Below are 20,328 nucleotides of genomic sequence, written 5' to 3'. Positions count from 1 at the left end.
GTAATCGGAATCGTGCCCATATATTTAAATAATTACCCTTTTTCGTTTGTTTTTCCCCTTTTCCTAATAGGCCAATTGTTGAGGGCACAGTTTTACTGGTATTTATCGCAAATGTCCTCGGTCTCTCGCTCGCCGTCTACGCAACTTTGCAGTTTAAATATATTTACTTTAATCAATTCTTCTCACTTATATTAATATTAATTACTTTCCTTCAAATACAAATAGTTACAACAGTTTAAATATTTTACAAGTATCAACTAATCTGTATGGCTTGCGAATCGCTAATAATTTCTCAGTACCGCTTGCAGCTGAATTTATAGCAGAAACAGCGAACAACGCAAAACAGCAGCCCGAATCAGCTGATACGACCAATCTTAGGCGAGCGCAATGTAAATGATTAGCCAACACCGCTTCAACCGCCCGCTTTACCGTACGACACCGTAGAATTTCAAACGATTTGAATTTTTGCCGTAGAAACGAGTCAGCTCTTTCTTAAGGGTTAAAAAAAAAATAATTAATAATTATATGGACTTTCGTTGATTCTTTAAGCATAATAAGTTCATGGACAGGGTATTAGCTAAGATTATAATTTTAATTTGCTGAAATATTGTTTATCCTATTTTCGATAACATACAATACATTTATTTTTGAATCACACTTAACAACATGCAACTGACATACCCATATCTACATTTAGTCTACATTTTAATTATGACTAACAAAATCTCGAAATAAAATTTGGTACGTTTAGTACACATGTGTATAATTAGCAGCAATACAAACTTACATGATTAATTTTTTTTATTTATGTAATTACTATGAGAATGTTATCACCAAGTTTTAATTAGTTTATCTTGAGTAATGCCGTTTATTTTTAATAATATAGGAAGAGGTTTACACAATATTCTTGGTGGAAGTATAAATGTGTTTGGTCTCACGTTTTTGTTGTCTTCAAAGAGATATAAGATATATAGAACAAGTATATAAGTAAGTGAGATGAATGGAGAATGACGATTTTCCACCTAAATTAAATGAATTGAGAAGAAATGGACGTTATACAATTTAATATTGTTTCTGAAGTAGAATACTGGATGAAAATATCCGGCCTAAAAACTGTAGAAAAATAAATTATATATGTATTCTCAAAACTATAATACTAAAAATACTTCTAAGTATATTCTCTATAGTTACTTTCCCCTTATTTTACCACAAGGCACTTGATAAATACTCTACTGATCTATACAGTAAACATAGTGACATTATTCGAAGCTATCCTCAAACAAGACATCACTATTCTTTAAAGAGCGCACCTAGTATGAATTAAAAAAAATCTGATGTATTTTTCGTATTTCATAGTCCATACCCTTAAAAATAACGTATACATTTTTTGAGTGAATATTTTAAATATTTTTGTAGTTACAGCCTTCTAAAGTGCAGTCGCTCAGTTCAAATTATTTAGATTTTAATGCGGTTTGGAAACAGCAGTGCTCGAATTTGCTGCAATGATTGCTCGGAAACCAATAATCCGATCAAAAGTAAATTAGCATGCTCTTCATAGATCTGCACTACCAGTTTTTCATATGGATCAAAAATTGAGTTTTGACAGTAGAAAAACGACTAAAATTATGAGAAAGATAAAATAAAAAAACGTTGCATGTTGGAAACTTTTAACGGTTTTTTCGATCGTAGGTCATTATACGAACAATATCTTCTAGATGAACGACAATTTCTGTATGTTTCATTCAAACAGTAAAGAAAAGGAGCACCTTTTTTAACACCGTCGAAGATGGCGTGTTTATCGAAAAATATTCAAAAATTTTATGTGTACTCGTATTGCTAATATATTTATATTTATAAAAATTATGTGTCACGTGTTCTCCAGTGTGTTTTTTTTTTCAAATATAAAAATTATTATAATTTTCTGTAAAATACCAAATGGATTTCGGAAGTATATACATTTGAAAATAAATATTTGTAGCTGATATCGCCAATATTTGCGGAGATATGAGCGTATTTATGAAAATTTTCTAACTTACTTGTACTGCAACTGACACTCAAAATTTAAATCGTGTTTTTCTTAAAAACTGTTTGCAAAGTCGGCGAGTTAAATTTCTCCAAAACATTTAGTTTTTTCGACTTATAATTTTCACTCGATTTTCTTATGTATACTATTTGTCAGATACTTATTATGGATGACATAAGATTTTGATGATGATTTCATGTATTTTATCCACTCTGTAGTGTAAATTAAAAAAAAAAATATATATAAAAAAAAATTAAAATATAAAATATAAAATTTAAAAAAATTATAATTTTTTAAAGATGTTGCCATTTTGTAAAAAAACAAAATTTTGCCCAGTTTTTCGATCTTTAACTGCAATCAGCTAACTTATTTTAATATTTTAATAATTTTTTTAAGTTTTCAGATTTTAGCAAAAAAAATTTTCTCACCTTTTTCACCGTATTTCCGAAAGTCCAAGGAATACAAAATATTTCAAAATAAAGCACTGATTGTTAAAACAGAATTGTTAAAACAGAATAAATTCTATAAATTAATATTTTTTTTAGTTTTGTTTATTAATTATGGGATCCCACAAATGCGCAAAATTTTTCAAATGGTGCGTTTGGCGGCCGAAAAAAATGCATTTTTCACATTTTTTTTTCATAAAAAAAATTAATTTATTTATTACAACTTTTGAGCATATCAAGGAGCAACATTTGAATTTTTTATTATTTGAATTTTTCATTTATTTTTTTTTTAGAATTTTAGCCATTGGCAACTGCTTTCCGGAGCACCGCCAAAATCGTATCCTCGCGGTGCTCAGCATAACAGACGGTAAAGGTTTATTAAAAAAAAAAAAATTTTAATTCATCGGTTAGTATAAATATATTTTTTAGTAACTAAATGAAGGTTTTTTCTCACCGAAAAATATATTTTTTTTATAAACAATTTTAGGCCGGCCGAAATTTTGGTCTAAAATCTGTTTTTTTTTTGTTTTAGAAATTGCGATTTTGTCAAAAAAAAAATATTTTGCTTGTTCAACCAATTAATTATTAGATTTAACATTACTTTAATGAAATATTTTTAATTTTTTTAATTTTAGAGGATTCAGTTCAGTGATGTATTGGTCACCGCAAAACTGTTTTTTTGTGAGAAGCTCCCAAAGATCAGCTGTAGTTCCTTTACAAATAAATATTTTTACTAATAATAAGTCTTAAAATACAATTAAAAGATACAAGAATATGTGCAGAAAGTTTTAGATCAATAAATTAAAAAAAATTCTCAGCAAAATTCGCTCTTTTTCTATCTTCATACAGCTAGAAAAAAAATTTTCCAGATTTTTTTCTGAGAAAACTTACATTAGAAGGTCGAAAAAAGCAAATTTTCCAGAATTTTTCTTGAGATATTTTTTTGAATTTATTGGTCTAAAACTTTCTGCAAATATTCTTTTAACTTTTAACTGTACTTCAAGACTTAGTATTAGTAAAAATAATTTTCTAGAGTCCTTAAACAAATAAAGTATATACCGCACTTTATATTAAAAAAAAACATTATAAATTGTTACCGAAATGCATCACTGTTCTAAACGTGTTTCGAAAATATAATATATGCCTTTGTAAATATATTTTTAATACGAATTTCGCGCAATTTACTGAAATTGCACCAAATACTAGCATACCTTCAGGCGGCATACGCCATGTAGACCCGGAAGACTACAAATAACTGTCATAAATGCTCAATGGCACATGCCATTCGAATGCAACACTGCGTAAAAATATCGATTGCTACCGCCGCTTCTTGGCCTAACGGCCTGCTGTACGCTGGCTTGTACGCTTTCTGTATGCCCGCCAGTGTTTTCGTATCCAATCACGTAACGTCCTTGCTGGATGATTTAGCCGTGCTATTGTCATATCGAATAAACGTTTTCACATCGTTGTCCGGGTGCGAGCTAAATAGGAGATTGTCTCTTACGTAAATATCTATAAAATTATTTGAAAAAGAAAAATAATAAAAAATTATTAAGAAAAAAGCTGTGTGTGTGCGCTAGCCAAAAAGCAGTAATAGTTGTAAAGCTTGCACAGCGCTGAAAAGGACTGGTTAAAAGTTGAAAAACCCGCAACGAAGCAAAGAAAATCGATTACAAAATTTTGCACAATTTTCAAGACTTTTTCGGCAATTGAAAAGTAGGCAAAGCTTGGTGAAGGCGGTGGTGCGGCTAGCAGCTAACGGTTTTCAAATGCATATAAATATGTATATTGCAATGTTGCAGACTGTCATAATTGCAATGAGGGCATGGAAAAATTGTGCAATCTGTGTGTAGAAAAAAAAATGTATTTGCAATTGCAAAGTTATTTATATGAAAATATATATTATATATGTATGTATATATAACAGCAGCGCATACGTAATTCGAAAATAGCACGGAAGCATAACGGCAAAAACTTTATGTATGGCAAAGGAAAAATCTAGCAAATAGTGTTTAAAAGTGCACAGTTTCGCATGGTTTGCAGCATTGCTGGCGTTTCTATAATTTTTGTGTGCGTTTTTGGCAGAAATTTCGAAAAACTTGCGCAAATTTGGCTTTGCCGTTTGACATTTTCGTTGTCATAAGCCAAAACGATTCAATCGATATCGCTATGGTTGGCGGGCCCCCATACCAACCCACACACACGCACACACACACAAAGGCACATACCTGCTTCGCAGTGCATTAACACACATACGCACAGGCACTGGGCACCATTCCACACTAATTGGACGCAGTTACATAAGATTCGTGCTGTGAATTTGCAAGTGCCGCTGCGGCAAGTAACGGGATTAGCGTTAGACTTGAAAGAAAAAATGGTTAAAAACATTTTAAGAGGACTTTTTGAACAATTTCATTTAATTTTTTCGTTTTTCAAAAAGCATTTAAGCATTTAAAGAAAAAAGTGGGTGTTTGCAAGCGTCATATGGGTGACAGTGTTGAAGGGGTTGCGCTTATTCGTCGTTGCCGCTTCGTTTTCGCCAGCTGCATTGTGGTGTCTTAGCTTGCGAACGTTCGTGTGCATGCGAAACCGTTAGTCAGCGTCCAGTATGAGAGTCGTTTGTCGGTTTTTCGGTTTTCGGCGCAACACAATCTATGTATTTGAGGCTTAACTAGGTCAGTTATTGAATTTTCAAACGAATTGCAATGCGCAAGCAACAATAACAATAACAACAACAACAAGAACAACAATTACATGTACTCGTATGACCAGCACAGTGCATAACAATAAGACAGTTATAAAAAAAAAAACAGGCAACGCGTTTTAACGACAAAAAGAGACAGTAACGATTGCATGAAGTGCCAGCCGAAGCAAGGCATGGAAAGCGAGCAGCAACGAAAAGCGAAAATGTGCAAATTGTGCGAAATGGCGTTGGTGGCGTTGAAAGCAATGCGGAAGTGGCTGCAACTCAAAGGTTTCCATGCAAGAAAATGAGCGCAGTCGAAAATAATTAAAAGAAAATAATAAAAAACGATATATTTAAATATGCATGTGTATGTGTGTGTGTGTGTTAACTCAGCAGCAATATGAAATAGGGCAAATATGTTCCATTGAAATTACAACTTTTGCAATAATTTGCTAAAATTTGACATGACTGGCAGTGCTTTGCGTGCCAACAACATTATTGTTGTAAATTTGTTATGAAAACATGCCACCAACATTATTGTTTTTGTAAATATATTGTTGTATTCGTGACTATTGATCTCGATTCTTTTTTTGTTGTAATTTTTTTCACTGTCATTTTCTTTTTTTGTTGTAATTTTTTTTTACCGTCAATTTTTTCTGGCTGTCATTTTCTTTTTTTCTCATTATCCTACATTTTAATTTTTTGCCTTTTATCCACTTCGCGGTGGCCTCTTTTGTTGTTGTCGCGGTGGCCTCTTTTGTTGTTGTAGCCACTTCGAGTTTGACTTGCTTTGTTGTTGTATTATTATTTTCGTTATGTGTATGTGTGTTTATATTAAGGTGCGTGCGCTCATATACTCGCTAGGCAACCCACTAATAACAGTTAATAAAATCAATTCTCCACCCATAAAGAATGTCAGCAGAACAATCACAGACATGTCAAATCTACCTCAAAATGGCTTAGCACGGCCAAACTCAACTCAACAGTTTGGTTGCATGTGCTGCTATGTATTCGCATACATATGTAAATATATAAGTACATATATGCTGTTAATTGAATGATTCACAAATCAAACGCCATAGCATTTGTTAGAGCGAGCTCGTGTTACATATCAGCGCTTATAACGGAAAATTATATATTTTTGTGAGTAATTGAGGTTATTTTCATATATCGTACATATATGTACATACATATGTGTGTGGTTTTTCAAATATGGAACACATTTCAAATATACATACATAAACATACATATGTACATATGTATGTAAGCACCTCCAGCACCTGCTTAAGTAGCTTTTGATATTCGATTTCACTACTTGATTCACATTTATAAATAGATATATTTTCGTTGTGTGTAATTAACCACCGCTGAAGCCGCTTTTTCTTTGCTTGTTCTACCTTACATAATAGCCGCTGGCTGTCATACATTTTTTCCTTCAACAGTTATTTTCCATCAACCTATTATACAAGCGATAAGCCTGTTTTATATGATTTTTCATGGAAAATATACATATAAATATACTAATTGAAATTTGTAACAAAATATGCTTGACTTAACCCTTATTAAATTGTTTGCAAGGTGCTTGTATCCGCTTACATAACCACTTCAAGCTTAGCAAATTGTTTCTTGTGGACAACTGATAGGCAATTTGCCTTTAACTGAAGAGTCAGAAGACCGTTATTCGAGTACACGCAGGTTATTATTATTTTTATTACTTTCATTTTAAGCGCATAAAGTAAATGAGAAGTTTGTATATGTACATACATATATTCACATTTTAGTATACTGACTTACACATCGTCACCTAAAAGGCAAAAGAACGCATCATCAAAAAAATGGAAATTGATTTTTTTATTGTTTACGGTTCCTTAATCATGTCAGAAATATGTATTATGAAATTTTCAGCTGCCGTTAACAGATATATCCAATATATAACCAATGTATAACCGATATATGTATAACCAACATATAAGCATTTTATAACCAATATATAACCATTTTATAACCAAAACTGAAAAAATAGTTATTGTCTCCTCTCTATGGTGTTATAGTGGCGCAAGTTAATTTTTTTTTATTTTTATGATATGCAATAGCGGTGCTATCCTCATCTATTTATCTTTTCATGATATTGTATTAACTGACAACTAAGCATCTGCTGCCTTTCTCTGGGAGAAAAAGAATTCAAATAATCCATATATACACAGAAAAATGGTTCGCATGGCTCATAGATTACCGAGAAATTAAACAAATTTCATTAAAAGAGTAGAAAAAATGTCACCATCAGCTGTATGGAAGCTATAGTACCCTTCACAAATGAAAATGTCCTTTAAAGAACTTAAAGAACCACTACCAAGTTCGATCATAATCATTTCTTCAGAGATTAAACCGAGTCCTTGGACAATTATTCATGCCAAATTTCGTTAAGATGTCTTATCAAATGTAAAAGTTTTCCATAGAAGCACTTGATTTCTATCGTTCAGTTTGTATGGCAGCTATATGCTATAGTGATCGGATATCGGCGATTTCGACAATTTAGCAACTTCTCTAACAGAAAAGAACGTCTGCAAAAGTTCAGGTCAATATCTCAAAAACTGACTGACTGGCTCGCTTACATATCGACAGACAGAATCCCGAACCTGCTAAATCGACTGCGCTACATACGAGGGCTGCTATATATATTTCTGGCCTAATAATGAAAATAGGAATATTTATCAACGAAAATGTTTTTTTTTGTTTTTTTTTCGTTGGATTTGGCTCGTCTTGGAAGACCCACACGGTCGGGCTCATACGCATAGATCCATGATTCGTCACCTGTGACGATCTCATAAACGTCTTTTGAAGCACCGCGACCGTATTTTTTCAGCATTTCTTTACACCAATCCACACGAGCCTTTTTTTGAGCGATTGTCAAATTGTGCGGGATCCAACGAGAACAAACCTTTTTTACGGCCAGGTATTCATGCAATATCGAATATATGCTGGTGGGAGAAATGCATAGGCATGCCTCTATCTGAAGGTATGTTACATGACGGTCTTGCATTATCAGTTCTCGTACGGCATCGATGTTTTCTGGCACAACGGCTGTTTTTGGACGACCTTCACGGAATTCGTCTTTGAGCGAGCGTCGGCCACGATTGAATTCGTTGTACCAGTTTTTCACAGTGCTACAGGATGGTGCTTCATAGCCATACAAAGATTTTAGTTCATCGATGCACTCTTGTCGTGATAATCCACGTCGAAAGTTGTGAAAAATGATCGCATGAAAATGTTCACGAGTTAATTCCATTTTTTGGCCGAGATGAATTTTTTAATTCCCTGTAAATAAAACAATTCACGATTAAATGACAAAACGTTCTGAGTGATGTTATGCTAAAAAATGTCAAACTTTCCAATGGAAATGTCAGATTGCACCTGGCAACACTTAGTGTTGCCTAGTCCAGAAATATATATAGCAGCCTATGTATGTATAAGTTATGCGCCATTCTGAGACGTCTATAAGTCATAGGTACACCAAATCTCAAATTTTTTATGCCAATATTTATACACCCCTCTTTTTTTCTTGCATGAAAAAGATTAAAGCTATTTTAGATGGTCTTAACTGATGGAATTGTCTTAAGAATAAGTTCAATGAATTAGTGATTCGTTGTTTCGAACATCTGTTCGAAGTCAGTGGATTGAAATTTACTTTTTATATGCTTTTGATCAAAACAACAGATTTTGAGAGTCTAGAAGTACATACTTGGGAAAACATTGGATTTTGAGAGTCCAGAAATCAGACTTAGGAGAAATAGATATCTAGAGTTTCCTCCAGCTATATTATGACATCTTTTGAGTTGTTGAGATGGGGAGTGTTCCTCAAGAGAAAAAATCGAGAGTTATGAATCGATTCATATTGTAATTGTTTACTTAGATTAATCAGTATTTGCAAAGAACCTCTCTAGTATTGATAGATATATGTACATATATGTGTAGGTACTCTCTTTGATCCAGTAACTAGATAACTTTTTATTCGCATTATTCGCAGAGTGAGCATAACTCGCGCTGAGCCAGCAGATTAGTAAAGTGATGTAAGATTTCTCTTCAAGTTATTTAACAAAAGTGAGATGCCTGCAAGTCCTGAAACAGGTTCGAACAGACTGAGTGTTTTTCATGAAAACCTTCTTAATATTTTTTTTTTTAGTAGGAGGAAGCATCGAAAGCGGAACTGTGGGACTTCAATCCGCTAAACCCAACCTAGTCCCATCACATGTCTCTCCCACGGGACCACTTTTTAGTATTAGGGGTAGAACTATGTCGAAGTGAAAGGAAAATATGCCTTAAATCCTTTAAAAATGCTATCTTTCCGCAGCATTAGCGCATGCAATCAATATAAAGCTAATACAAGTTATCATTTCTTCAATTAATTATTTTGTTGTCTTCTCTCCCATCAGTCACATACACCACATACTTAAATTGGCTCGTTCTTACCAACATTGCTTGTTGTATAACATTAATCTTGCATTAAAAGTGGTGTAAGCGAATAACATGGTACATGCATACATATGCTCGTATACAGTGAAGCCTCGTTATAATGAAATTTGACTGAATATGAACTTCATACAACGAACTTCTAACTGAATTCCAGACAAAACGCTGCAATGAAGAAGATTTTTGGGTTTTAATTTTACGAAAATGTGATTTGAATAACTGTATATAGCAAATTAAAAAAAATGAAGTACCGTTAGTGTTAACCCATAAGTTTGTTAGTTAAGAACTTGAAACTGTGTATTTTTTCTTTTAGTTTTTAATAAAAAATAAAAAAACCGGGATTGATGAATCCTAGAGAGTAGTTAATCGAACACAAAGCTGGTAAATTAAATGTAGTACATTAAGGATTAATCATTGCAGTTTTATTAAAACCAAAATTAAAATATATCTGCCTTACAAACTGACTGACTGTTCAAAATAAAGTTTTTGTATAAAAACTTTCACATTTTCACAAACTGTCCTTCCAAATCAAATTTAAGAGCTATTTATGCCTTTCATGCTTCATAAATGCAGCTGTGTAGGGTATTAGAGCATCAGCACAGTAGAAGTTAGAAGAAGATTCAATAGAAAGAATAGAAAAATTTTCATTTTTTCTTGCCTTCAAATATTTAATTCAAGCTAAATTTCTATACAAGGCCTTACCGTATATACTATGCTGCAACGTGACCACATGAAACGCCCACTAAGCCATCAAATAGTGCCAAATCCATTTCCTATACGACAGCCCTTACCGCTGAACACGCGACCACACGCCACCACTTACATGAACTTATTGGTACTTATGTAGTGCATGCGTTGATGCACGGGTGTGTGTGTGTATGTACATTGTCTTTTCTTTGCCGCTATGACAGCCGACGATTATGTAAAATGCAAGCGCAGCACTTGCAGGAAAATCTTCCTGCGCAACGTGAGCGCTATCAACAGCACAGCAGAACATCAGCAAAGTCATTATTGTCATTCGTTTGCGTACATTCTTGCATGTTGGCTCGGCAAACAGTGCACGAGAAGTCGTGTGCAAGTGCTGACAGTGTATGGGAGAAGAGAGCATCAGAGAATGCATATTTGAGTATGAGTAGTGTGACAAAAATTGATTGCATGTACTTACGTACATACATATGTATATAATTATATATTTATTTATATGTATGTGAAAATTTGTATAAATGTGTGTGTGTTTTGTATGTATTATATGTATGTATGTATGTGTGTTAGTTTAAAATTTGCGAAAAACATAATGAAAAGAAAATTGCAATGTGTCCCATATCTGAAAAAGTGAGAACAACGGTGCATACATACATACATGCATGTACATGATTAAGCATGTGCGCAAACTTTTTGTCGGCGAAAAGTGCAATCAACTAAAAATAACAACAGCACCACTCGTTCAATATAAATCATGTACAAATTAAAAAAAAAACAAATAACAACAAAAACAAATAATTTAAAAAGAAAATAAATCGTGAGCAAGGGAAAATGGCAACGCTGAGCATGTGCAAGCGTGTAAATCTTGGCAGTTGGATGCGACCACAACCGCAGCACCCAATAAAGTGGATTAGGCCAATTACTTTGTGCCACAAACTTTCGGTCGGACGCAAGCAGAGGCAGTCGTTAAGCTAAATGTGTTGTCACAACAACAATAAGGGTGAAAAAACTAACAACTGCAAAGTGGAAAACTACAAAACGAACTATGGATGTCATAATGTGTACACACTTTTTCGTTATATACAAATGCTATATACACATATACATATGTATATGTGCTCCAATATATATACATACTTACATATACAAATATATAGTACATATAAATAAGTATGCTACGCCCCGCCGCAGCCGCCATCACCCGCGTATTTCGACGTTTTCGCCTACGCAAATGCGCCTCAAAAGTCATTGTCTGCCGCTGACGTTTGAATTCTTGCCGTTTGCCAATGTTTCTTTGAAATACACATTTTCTCCCGTTTTTATTGCATTTTGTGTTTCTTGCACTTCATCCAAATGATTTAACCGATTATTTTGTTGCATTTCTTCCGAATCATTGCAGTTCAGTGCGAGATGTCGGCATAACAGAACGTCAAAGAATAATCAATCAGCCAGTCAGTGAGTCAGTCAGTCAGTGAGCCAGCAAGACCGCGTTGAAAAGTCCGTGTGTGACAGTGAGTTGGTGTGTTAGTTGCCGCCGAAAAGCCAAGCCAGTTAAGCAGCAGAGTAGCCTGCGTGGCCGAGTCCAATTATTGTACCTGTGTATGAGACGTGCCCCGATTTGTGATTTTATTTCGAAGTGACAAAGTTTTGCTTCACATCCGTTAACTGCGTGTTTTAAGTGAACAGTATAAGAAACAAAAACAAATAAAAGTAATCAGCAAGCAAAATAACATAGCAAAAAGCAATACGGTAATAATTAAAAAAATAATATAATTGAAACTAACCGAAAGTATCAAATATTAACCAAAAGAATTAAACTAAAAGTTCTTTTAGCGAACTACATTCGAAACAAAAATCGTAGCGAACAACAACAATAGTTCTGTTTTTAATCCTCACCAACAGTTTTTTGTTAATCTCGTTGTTGTTGTGAATAAATCGATAATTGTATAATATCAAAAACACAAAAAGCAAAAAAAAGAAACAAGAAAAATGTCACCACTAATGGAACGAACACTGCTGCTCTTGGGCATCCTTTGCTGTTTACAAGGTAGGTCTGTTATACAAATAACAATTTCACATAATTTTATGGCTTACAAGTATTTTTAAAATAATATTTTTGTATTTTCTTGGCTTTAAAAATGGAAACGAAATATGAAAGGAAAACTAATTTACAGGGGGTCTGTGGTCGACAAAAGGAATGAGAGGGGCGTGGTTGACTTTTTATGAGTTAAAAACGGCTTATCTCGATTTTCTAATAAACTATAAGTCGTATTGTCGTATTTGGAGGGTTGATAATTCGCAAGCCATTGCTGAGGCACCGTTACATCCCCAAAAAGTCAGAGGCAGAGGGAATCGTTGACCCATGTTTCTTTAAAAATAAAGCTAATCATAATGTTATAGTCAGAAGGGAAGGCTACAGGGTCATGATTAAATACTTTTCCATGCTTAAATTGTACGATGTTGAAGTGAAAAAGTTTGGAATCCACATGACGGCAACCAACGAAACAATCGATTTATTGAAGAAAAATTTGATGGGCATAATATTAGGTCGTCGAATTTGTCCCTTTCGCCTTTTTTTTAATTTCGCGACTATGTGTTAAACGCTACAGATCTCGTATCTGGCAATACTATACATCTTTGAAAGGTTTTGACATAACCTACAAAAGGACGCTATGCATGATTAGATTGGATATTGCGTTCAACATTTATAGACGTGTAAACATGGAGTTCACTAAAGCCGAAATTCGCGCTATTTTAAAGCTTTCCTTTGTTAAAGGCAAATCCGCTAGAGAAGCGTTCCGTGAGATTAATAGTGTTTTAGGGGATGGTACTCTATCACTTCGAACTGCGGACGAATGGTTTCGACGATTCAGAGCGGGTGAAAACGACACCATGGATAAGCCAGCCAGCGGAAGACCTGTGACGACGAATACCGATCAAATCATGGAAAACATCGAGTTAGACCGGCATGTGGCATCTCGTGACATCGCCCAGAAGATGGGAGTTAGTCACCAAACCATTTTAAACCATCTGCAGAAGGCTGGATACACAAAGAAGCTTGATATTTGGGTGCCGCATGTTTTGACGCAAAAAAACCTTCTGGACCGAACCAACGCCTGGGAAATGCTGCTGAAACGGAACGAACTCGACCCATTTTTGAAGCGTATAGCAAATGGCGACATAAAACGGATCACATACGACAGTATCAGTAGTGGTCGAAGGCCGGTGAATCGTCCCTAACAGTGGCCAAGCCGGAATTGACGACTAGGAAGGTTTTGCTATGTGTTTTGTGGGATTGAAAGGGAATCGTCCACTATGAGCTCCTCCCATTTGGCCAGACTCTTAATTCTACCATCTACTGCGAGCAAGTGGACCGCTTGAAGCAGGCGATTGACCAGAATCGACCAGAATTGGCCAATAGGAAGGGTGTAGTGTTCCACCAGGACAACGCCAGACCACACACTTCGTTGATGGCTCGTCAGAAGCCACGGAAGCTCGGATGGGAGGTTTTATTGTATCCTATCGTATCCACCATATAGCCCGGACATAGCGCCAAGTGATTACCACCTGTTCCTGTCCATGGCGAATGCCCTTGTTGGTGTAAAGTTGAACTCAAAAGGGGTTTGTGAAAAGTGGCTGTCCGAGTTCTTCGCAAATAAGGAGGGGCGCTCCTACAAGGGGGTATTAGGATGCTGCCGTCTAGATGGAAACAGATCATCGAATGAAACGGCTCATATTTGAACTAAATCCGATAACTGTAACACTTTTTATGAAGCATTGAATAAACAGCAAAAAAGCGGAAGGGAGATATTTGACAACATTATATCTCGCGCCGTAGGTTTGTGGTGAGGCCATCGATTTAACACCGCTGAACAATTTTTTGTGGGAATGTGTAGTGTCAATTGTATACTCAGATAAACGCGAGAAGATTGGAATAGAATATTCGGCGCTCTTAAGAGTGTTCGAAAGTTGAGTCTCTTAACTGGAATTTATTTGAACTAGCCGGCGACGATTATTTGATCGAAACTATTTAACTATTTTTAGAATAATGACAGATACTTATTTATATAATAGAGTTAAGTTCTTGGCCATAATAATAAATTATAAACGTTTTATTTCTTCTTAAAAACCACACGTCTAATAAAATACCCTTTACATACCTTTGTCAACATATTTTCTAAGAACCTGCATTATAATTTTCCTTCCACAGCAACCACTGCGCTGATGTGTTACGACTGTAATAGCGCCTACGATCCCAATTGCGGTGATCCATTCGAACCCTATACCTTGGGTAAGGTGAACTGCACCCAACAGGAGGTTAAGGAACATCTTAAAGACAAATACACCAAACCTTTGCTCTGCCGTAAGACAACACAAAAGGGTGAGTAAAAGATGATAACTAGGTTAATTTCGATAACTTACCCACCTATAACGTTATATCGTTTTAGTTTATGGCAAGGTGCGCGTGGTGCGCGGTTGCGGCTACATACCCGATAAGAGCGATGATGGCCTGTGCATGAAACGCTCCGGCACACATGACGTGCAGGCAATTTATTGTGCGTGCACATCTGAGCTGTGCAATCATGCCGCCTCCACATTGTATCAAAACAACAATCATCCCATACTATCGGCATTACCCTATACATTAGCAGCGTTCTTTGTTTGGTTTGCCACATTTTCGAGTCATTTCAATATCAATGCTTTTGGTGCTGTGCAAAATTCATAAATAGTACGAGATATACAAAAGCCTACACGCATATATAGTAGAAATAAATAAGCATACATACATACAAGCATACATGCATACATACATATGTACATATGATAGATGTGTATATGTGTATTAAGGAAATGAAGTCGCGAAGTTTTCATTTAACCACCTTAAGTTTGAAAAGTCATAATAGAGTCATATACACACCAGAACATACACACACACTTAGACACACATGCATTGCATAATTCAAGCGAAATAGAGCAAACAAAATGCAAGTAAAAGCAGAAGTTGATTAGGCATAAAGAAAGAAAAGGAAAGCGAAACCAACATTTAACGGTTAAAAATAGCATGGAACAAAAGCTGATGGGTGTTAAAGCAGTTTAAAGGAGAGCGACGCAGCCTAGCTGAAGTAGCATGTGTTGTATAAGCAGACAAATGAAATCAGCACACTTGAGATTACATAACCACATTCAAGCTAAAATAAAGAAATAAATTAAATTAATAGAAATTAATACGAAAAACAGCGATTTGTTCAACTAAAACCGAAAGCAAGCATCTTTACTGTATATGTTGCCCCTAAAAGTATGCTAATAAATATATTTTTCGTTCGACGACAATGCAATTGACAAAGCCGGAAAATATTGCTGTTGAAAGCAGGTATGTGAGCGAAATGAAATACAGTTGCACTTCACTAACTCGAATCAGCATAAACCAGAAAAAAACTTCGAGTTAGAGAGTCTTTGAGTTATTGAGGGAAATTTGTCTGAAATTTGTCTATTCCAATTGCCAATTCAATAGTTAGTTAATATGTAGTTATGAAGAACTTCGCGTTATAGAAGTTCGAGTTATGAAGAACTTCGGGATATGAAAAATTAGAGTTATGGAAGTTCAACTGTATTTACAACAACAACTAAGAGGTTATATCCACTTGCAAGTCACTAAATGCTTTTTTTCTTCAGTTTTGTTGAGTAGTGTAATTTTTGAAATCAAATAAAAAATTAAAGGAAGACGAAACCTATTCGAAATGAAATATAAAATAACCAAAATGTATAGAAAAATAATTTACAGACGATTTTAGTTCGGGTAGAGGAAGAGCAGGGTGTGGTATAAAGAAAAGTAGTTGACAAAGTTGTAGTTGGTGAAAATATTCCACTTTTGTATCAACACGTTTCTACATAATAATATTAAAAAAAAAAAATTATTGAAAATTTATTTTGTGTTTTAATACAAATCTTTCTCTAATATTATAGTAAAAAAAATTATTGAAAATTTATTTTGTTTTTTAATAATTTTTTTTTTCAACAAAAATATATTATTAAATAATTATAAAAAAAAAATTATTGAAAATTTATTTTGTTTTTCAGTAAAAATTTTTTTGTAAAAAATATTAGATTCAAAAACAAAATAAATTTTCAATACATTTTTTTTAAATATTATTATTTTTTAATAAATTTTTTTCTAAAAAATATTAGATTGAAAAACAAAATAAATTTTCAATAAATTTTTTTTTAATATCATTTTTTTACTTCTTATGTCCAAAAGACTATCATTTTTTATATAAAATTCATACATATTACGGTGAAATTCTTATTATTAAATATTAAAATTTGTTTCTAAAAAAAATTATATTAAAATTTTTTTTGAAAATTTATTTTTCTAAAAAATATTAGATTTTATAAAATATTAGATTTAAAAAAATCAGTTTTAAATTTTTTCTAAAAAATATTAGATTTTTATAAAAAGTCAGTAGGTCAATTTTAAATAAAATTTTTTAAGGTACTGAAAATATTCCACTTTTTATCAACACGTTTCTCACATAACCTCAAAATTTCCGTGAAATACTGTAGTCAAATATCAAAGTTTTTATTATTTTATTACTTCTTATGTCCCAAAGACTATCCAATTTTGTATAAAATATAGGAGGAATTCTTATTTCAACTTAAAATCAGAAAAAAATTAATTTTCAATAATTTTAAATAAATTTGAATAATTTTTTTTCAAAAAAAATATTAGATTAAAAAGAAATCAATTTTCAAAATTTTTTTTTAATATTAAATTTAAAAAAAATATTAAAACAAAAAAAAATAAATTTCCAACATTTTTTTTTTTTCTAAAAAATATTAGATTTTTATAAAAAGTCAGTAGGTCAATTTTAAATAAAATTTTTTAAGGTACTGAAAATATCCCACTTTTGTATCAACACGTTTTTCACATAAAAGATATAACCAATATACATATGTATGTATAACCATTTTAAAGCCAAAGCACAAATTTTAGTTCAATATGACTAGTTTCTACTCGTATTATATTTTTTTCCTTCGCCTGTAAACTTCTGAAAATTGGTGATGAATTTTAGCCTCCCGCTGTCAGATATACCCAAAATATAACCAATATATAACTATTTTATAACTGTTATAACTTTTTTTCTTCGCCTGTAAACATGTGAAAGGTGATGTAACTTTATTTTGCATTTTATCGATTATTATTTTTTAATTCACAAGTGGCTATACCCTTTAATAATATTTTATAATAACATTTATTTTTTATTTTTAGGTTATGTTACAATTAAGGCGAACCACGCGATTAAATGTGCGCGCCAGCGCTGCTGCGTATGTATGTGGCTGTTATTAAACAATACGCATACATATATATGTATATACATAATTAACTTACTTACTTATACAAATATGACATTTAAGTTATTAGGAAAATAACAAAAACAAAACCATTAGAAAAAAATCAAATACAAGGAAAACAAAAACAACTGCCGTCACATGTCTTGCGAAGAAGTATTCGAAATTTTTAATAATAGTTTCACAGTGTATATATGTATGTATGTATACTATAGTGCTAAATGTAACCAACACATGCTGACACTAACGACGTACGTCACAAATATCTAGCTGCGTATGAAAGTGTTAAGTGTTATGTAGTAGTTGCTTTGTAAGAAAAAAATTAAATTAGAAAAATTATTAATTTTTTTTAAATACTTCACATGAAATTGTGTTTGCAGCGTTATTGAAGCAGGCTATGGTGCTTAAGGAGTTATATCCACTTGCAAGTAAGAAAAAAAAGAGATTTCGTGCAATTTGTTTAGAGAGGCATTTAATTAAATAAATTAATTAAAATATTGTGCATTAACGAAATTTAATGTACTTTAATAAGCGGTTATCAATTTTGAAAACAATTTTTTTCTCTCAAACCTGTCGCTGATCTCCAAGAGAACCTCCGAAAAAGGTGTCTGATGATGCGCAAGATTTTTCTGCTTAAAAATATTTAAAATTCAATAATAAAAGAAAAATTATTATTACAATAGTTGAATGCAGTTAATGATGACAAGAATGGTGAAAATTTTGATTTTTGAAAAATTGGTGGCTTCCTTAGAAATATATTTTTTGTTAAAAATCACTTTGAAGTGTCTAAAAATCGAGATTATCATCAAAAATCTTATTACTTCAATTATTAAATAATAAAATATATAAATAAAATATCTTGGCAGGTTATGTGATCTACCACAAGTCGATCGATTTAGCCGTTTCGGAGAGATTTTCCTCACCAACTCTGAAAACAGCGTTTCCCGAATCGTTTTAGCTGCCAATTCTCATGAATACGCTCATATCTCCGAAACTATTCTCCAAATCAACTACAAATTTTCGAAAAATATTCTCAAATATCTATGCATTCGACACTTATGCAAGCAAAGACTCGATTTTTCAAAAATTCACAAGTGGATATAACCATTGTCGTAAAATGCAAGAAAAGTGTACGCAAATTTCTTAAATACTTTATAAATAGTGTGTGTTATAACGTACAGTATTTTCTATACAACGCCACCACGTTGGAAACACTAAGCTGCCAACCACTGTTGTATAGTCTTAACATAACATTGAAATGTTACTTTAACAGTTGCAAGCAAATAAGAAATACTTAAAAAAACTGCATATAAAATATAACTGAACAAAAAAGCATTTTGCGTGTTAGTAGCTAACTCGCAAAGCAACACTAGTCTCATTCATAAGCTACATAACCTAAAATTTGTTTTAACAGTGAAATAATTATTGCTTCTAAACCTGATTTTGCTGCATTATTGCCATAATTATAATAACATAGTTCATATTTGTCTTAGTTTTTAGCTATAACTTCCATTATTTGCATACTGTATAACAGTTAAATACTGTTATATTTTGACAGAATCACACAAAGTCGGCGCTTACACATACAGCTGTATGTATGTCACAATTAAAAGGCAGTTCTTACGATAAGGCAACATAATAAGAACAGTTAATCGTAAAAAATTTGTAAATTTAGCAAATATAATAAATAAATCACTTCAAAAAAATATAGGGACTTAATGATTTAAAGCAGCTACCATGTAAACCCTAAAAAATAGTATTCAATGCAAATACAACGCATACAACAACAAATTATGCAACGGCAATTCATTAAAATGCATACAAATGCGCTCAATACTGCAAAAGAACATATACACGCATACATACTTACACACTTAAACATTTTATGCATATAAAGCTAGTGAAATAAATCGCCTACCATATTATATAAAAATAAAAGAAAACGTATTCTGTGACTACATGACTACATAAATTTACATATAAACATACACGAACAAACACACATACTCAATATTTATATTATATGCATGAAACCGCAAGTTTTGTCCACAGAAAAAATTCAAATATTAAAAATAAAAAATAACTGTCATAAAGCAATTAAAAACATATATAATTTCGTACACAAGCAACATGCTGCGTAATGAAAGTGAACATGAACCTTTAATAATTTCCATAAAGAAGAACGTAATATAGTAAATATGCATACATATGTATATGTATGTATGTAATGAGTATAAGCTTAATGAAAACATATAAACGAAGGTGTATGAACATAATGCTGCGCATAATATTAGTATTTATAACGACACTCATCGAAAAACAATAACACGTACACAATTTAGTAATACCATAGAGTGAAGCAAAGCAAAGCAAAAAAAAAAACAAAAAAATATGGCAAAAATTACATACAAAATGTTTCAACATTTCAAATTTTTCCAAAACACGTATATTAAATTGAAGTACAGTTATAATTATTTAAGTATTCAAATTGGCTAATTAAAAAAATTACGAAATTTACATTTTTTTACGCATGCATTTCAATTACATTTTTTTTATTATTATGTAATGCCGAAAAATTTGTTAAAAACTAAGTTTTAAGTTTTTAAACATTATTGCAAAATTAAAAATGGTTTTTTAAAAATAATCTTGACTAAAT

At 32.6% G+C, this 20,328-nt stretch overlaps 1 protein-coding gene across 3 annotated transcripts; it reads left to right on the top strand.

Moving 5' to 3' along the window:
- The first annotated feature begins 3,814 nt into the window (after nt 1-3,814).
- On the top strand, nt 3,815-19,407 carry LOC105232838 (hypothetical protein). 3 transcript variants are annotated; one of them, XR_007422450.1, is made up of 5 exons: nt 3,815-3,973; nt 11,725-12,372; nt 14,536-14,706; nt 14,774-15,696; nt 17,593-19,407. XR_007422450.1 is itself a non-coding variant. In XM_049454046.1 (4 exons), exons 2-4 carry the CDS (start codon nt 12,315-12,317, stop codon nt 15,049-15,051), a joined length of 507 nt encoding a protein of 168 aa, XP_049310003.1. In that variant the 5' UTR covers nt 3,815-3,973; nt 11,725-12,314; the 3' UTR covers nt 15,052-15,698. The 3 variants fall into 3 exon arrangements, 1 of the variants encoding a protein (XP_049310003.1); XR_007422451.1 differs by lacking the exon at nt 3,815-3,973 and adding an exon at nt 4,488-5,144; XM_049454046.1 differs by lacking the exon at nt 17,593-19,407 and having other exon boundaries at nt 14,774-15,698.
- Nucleotides 19,408-20,328: the final 921 nt, after the last annotated feature.

Source organism: Bactrocera dorsalis, chromosome 3 (assembly GCF_023373825.1).
Source record: "Bactrocera dorsalis isolate Fly_Bdor chromosome 3, ASM2337382v1, whole genome shotgun sequence".
Lineage (NCBI taxonomy): Eukaryota > Metazoa > Arthropoda > Insecta > Diptera > Tephritidae > Bactrocera > Bactrocera dorsalis.
Note: the sequence above shows the minus strand (reverse complement) of the source record. Positions and strands in the feature narration are given on the sequence as shown.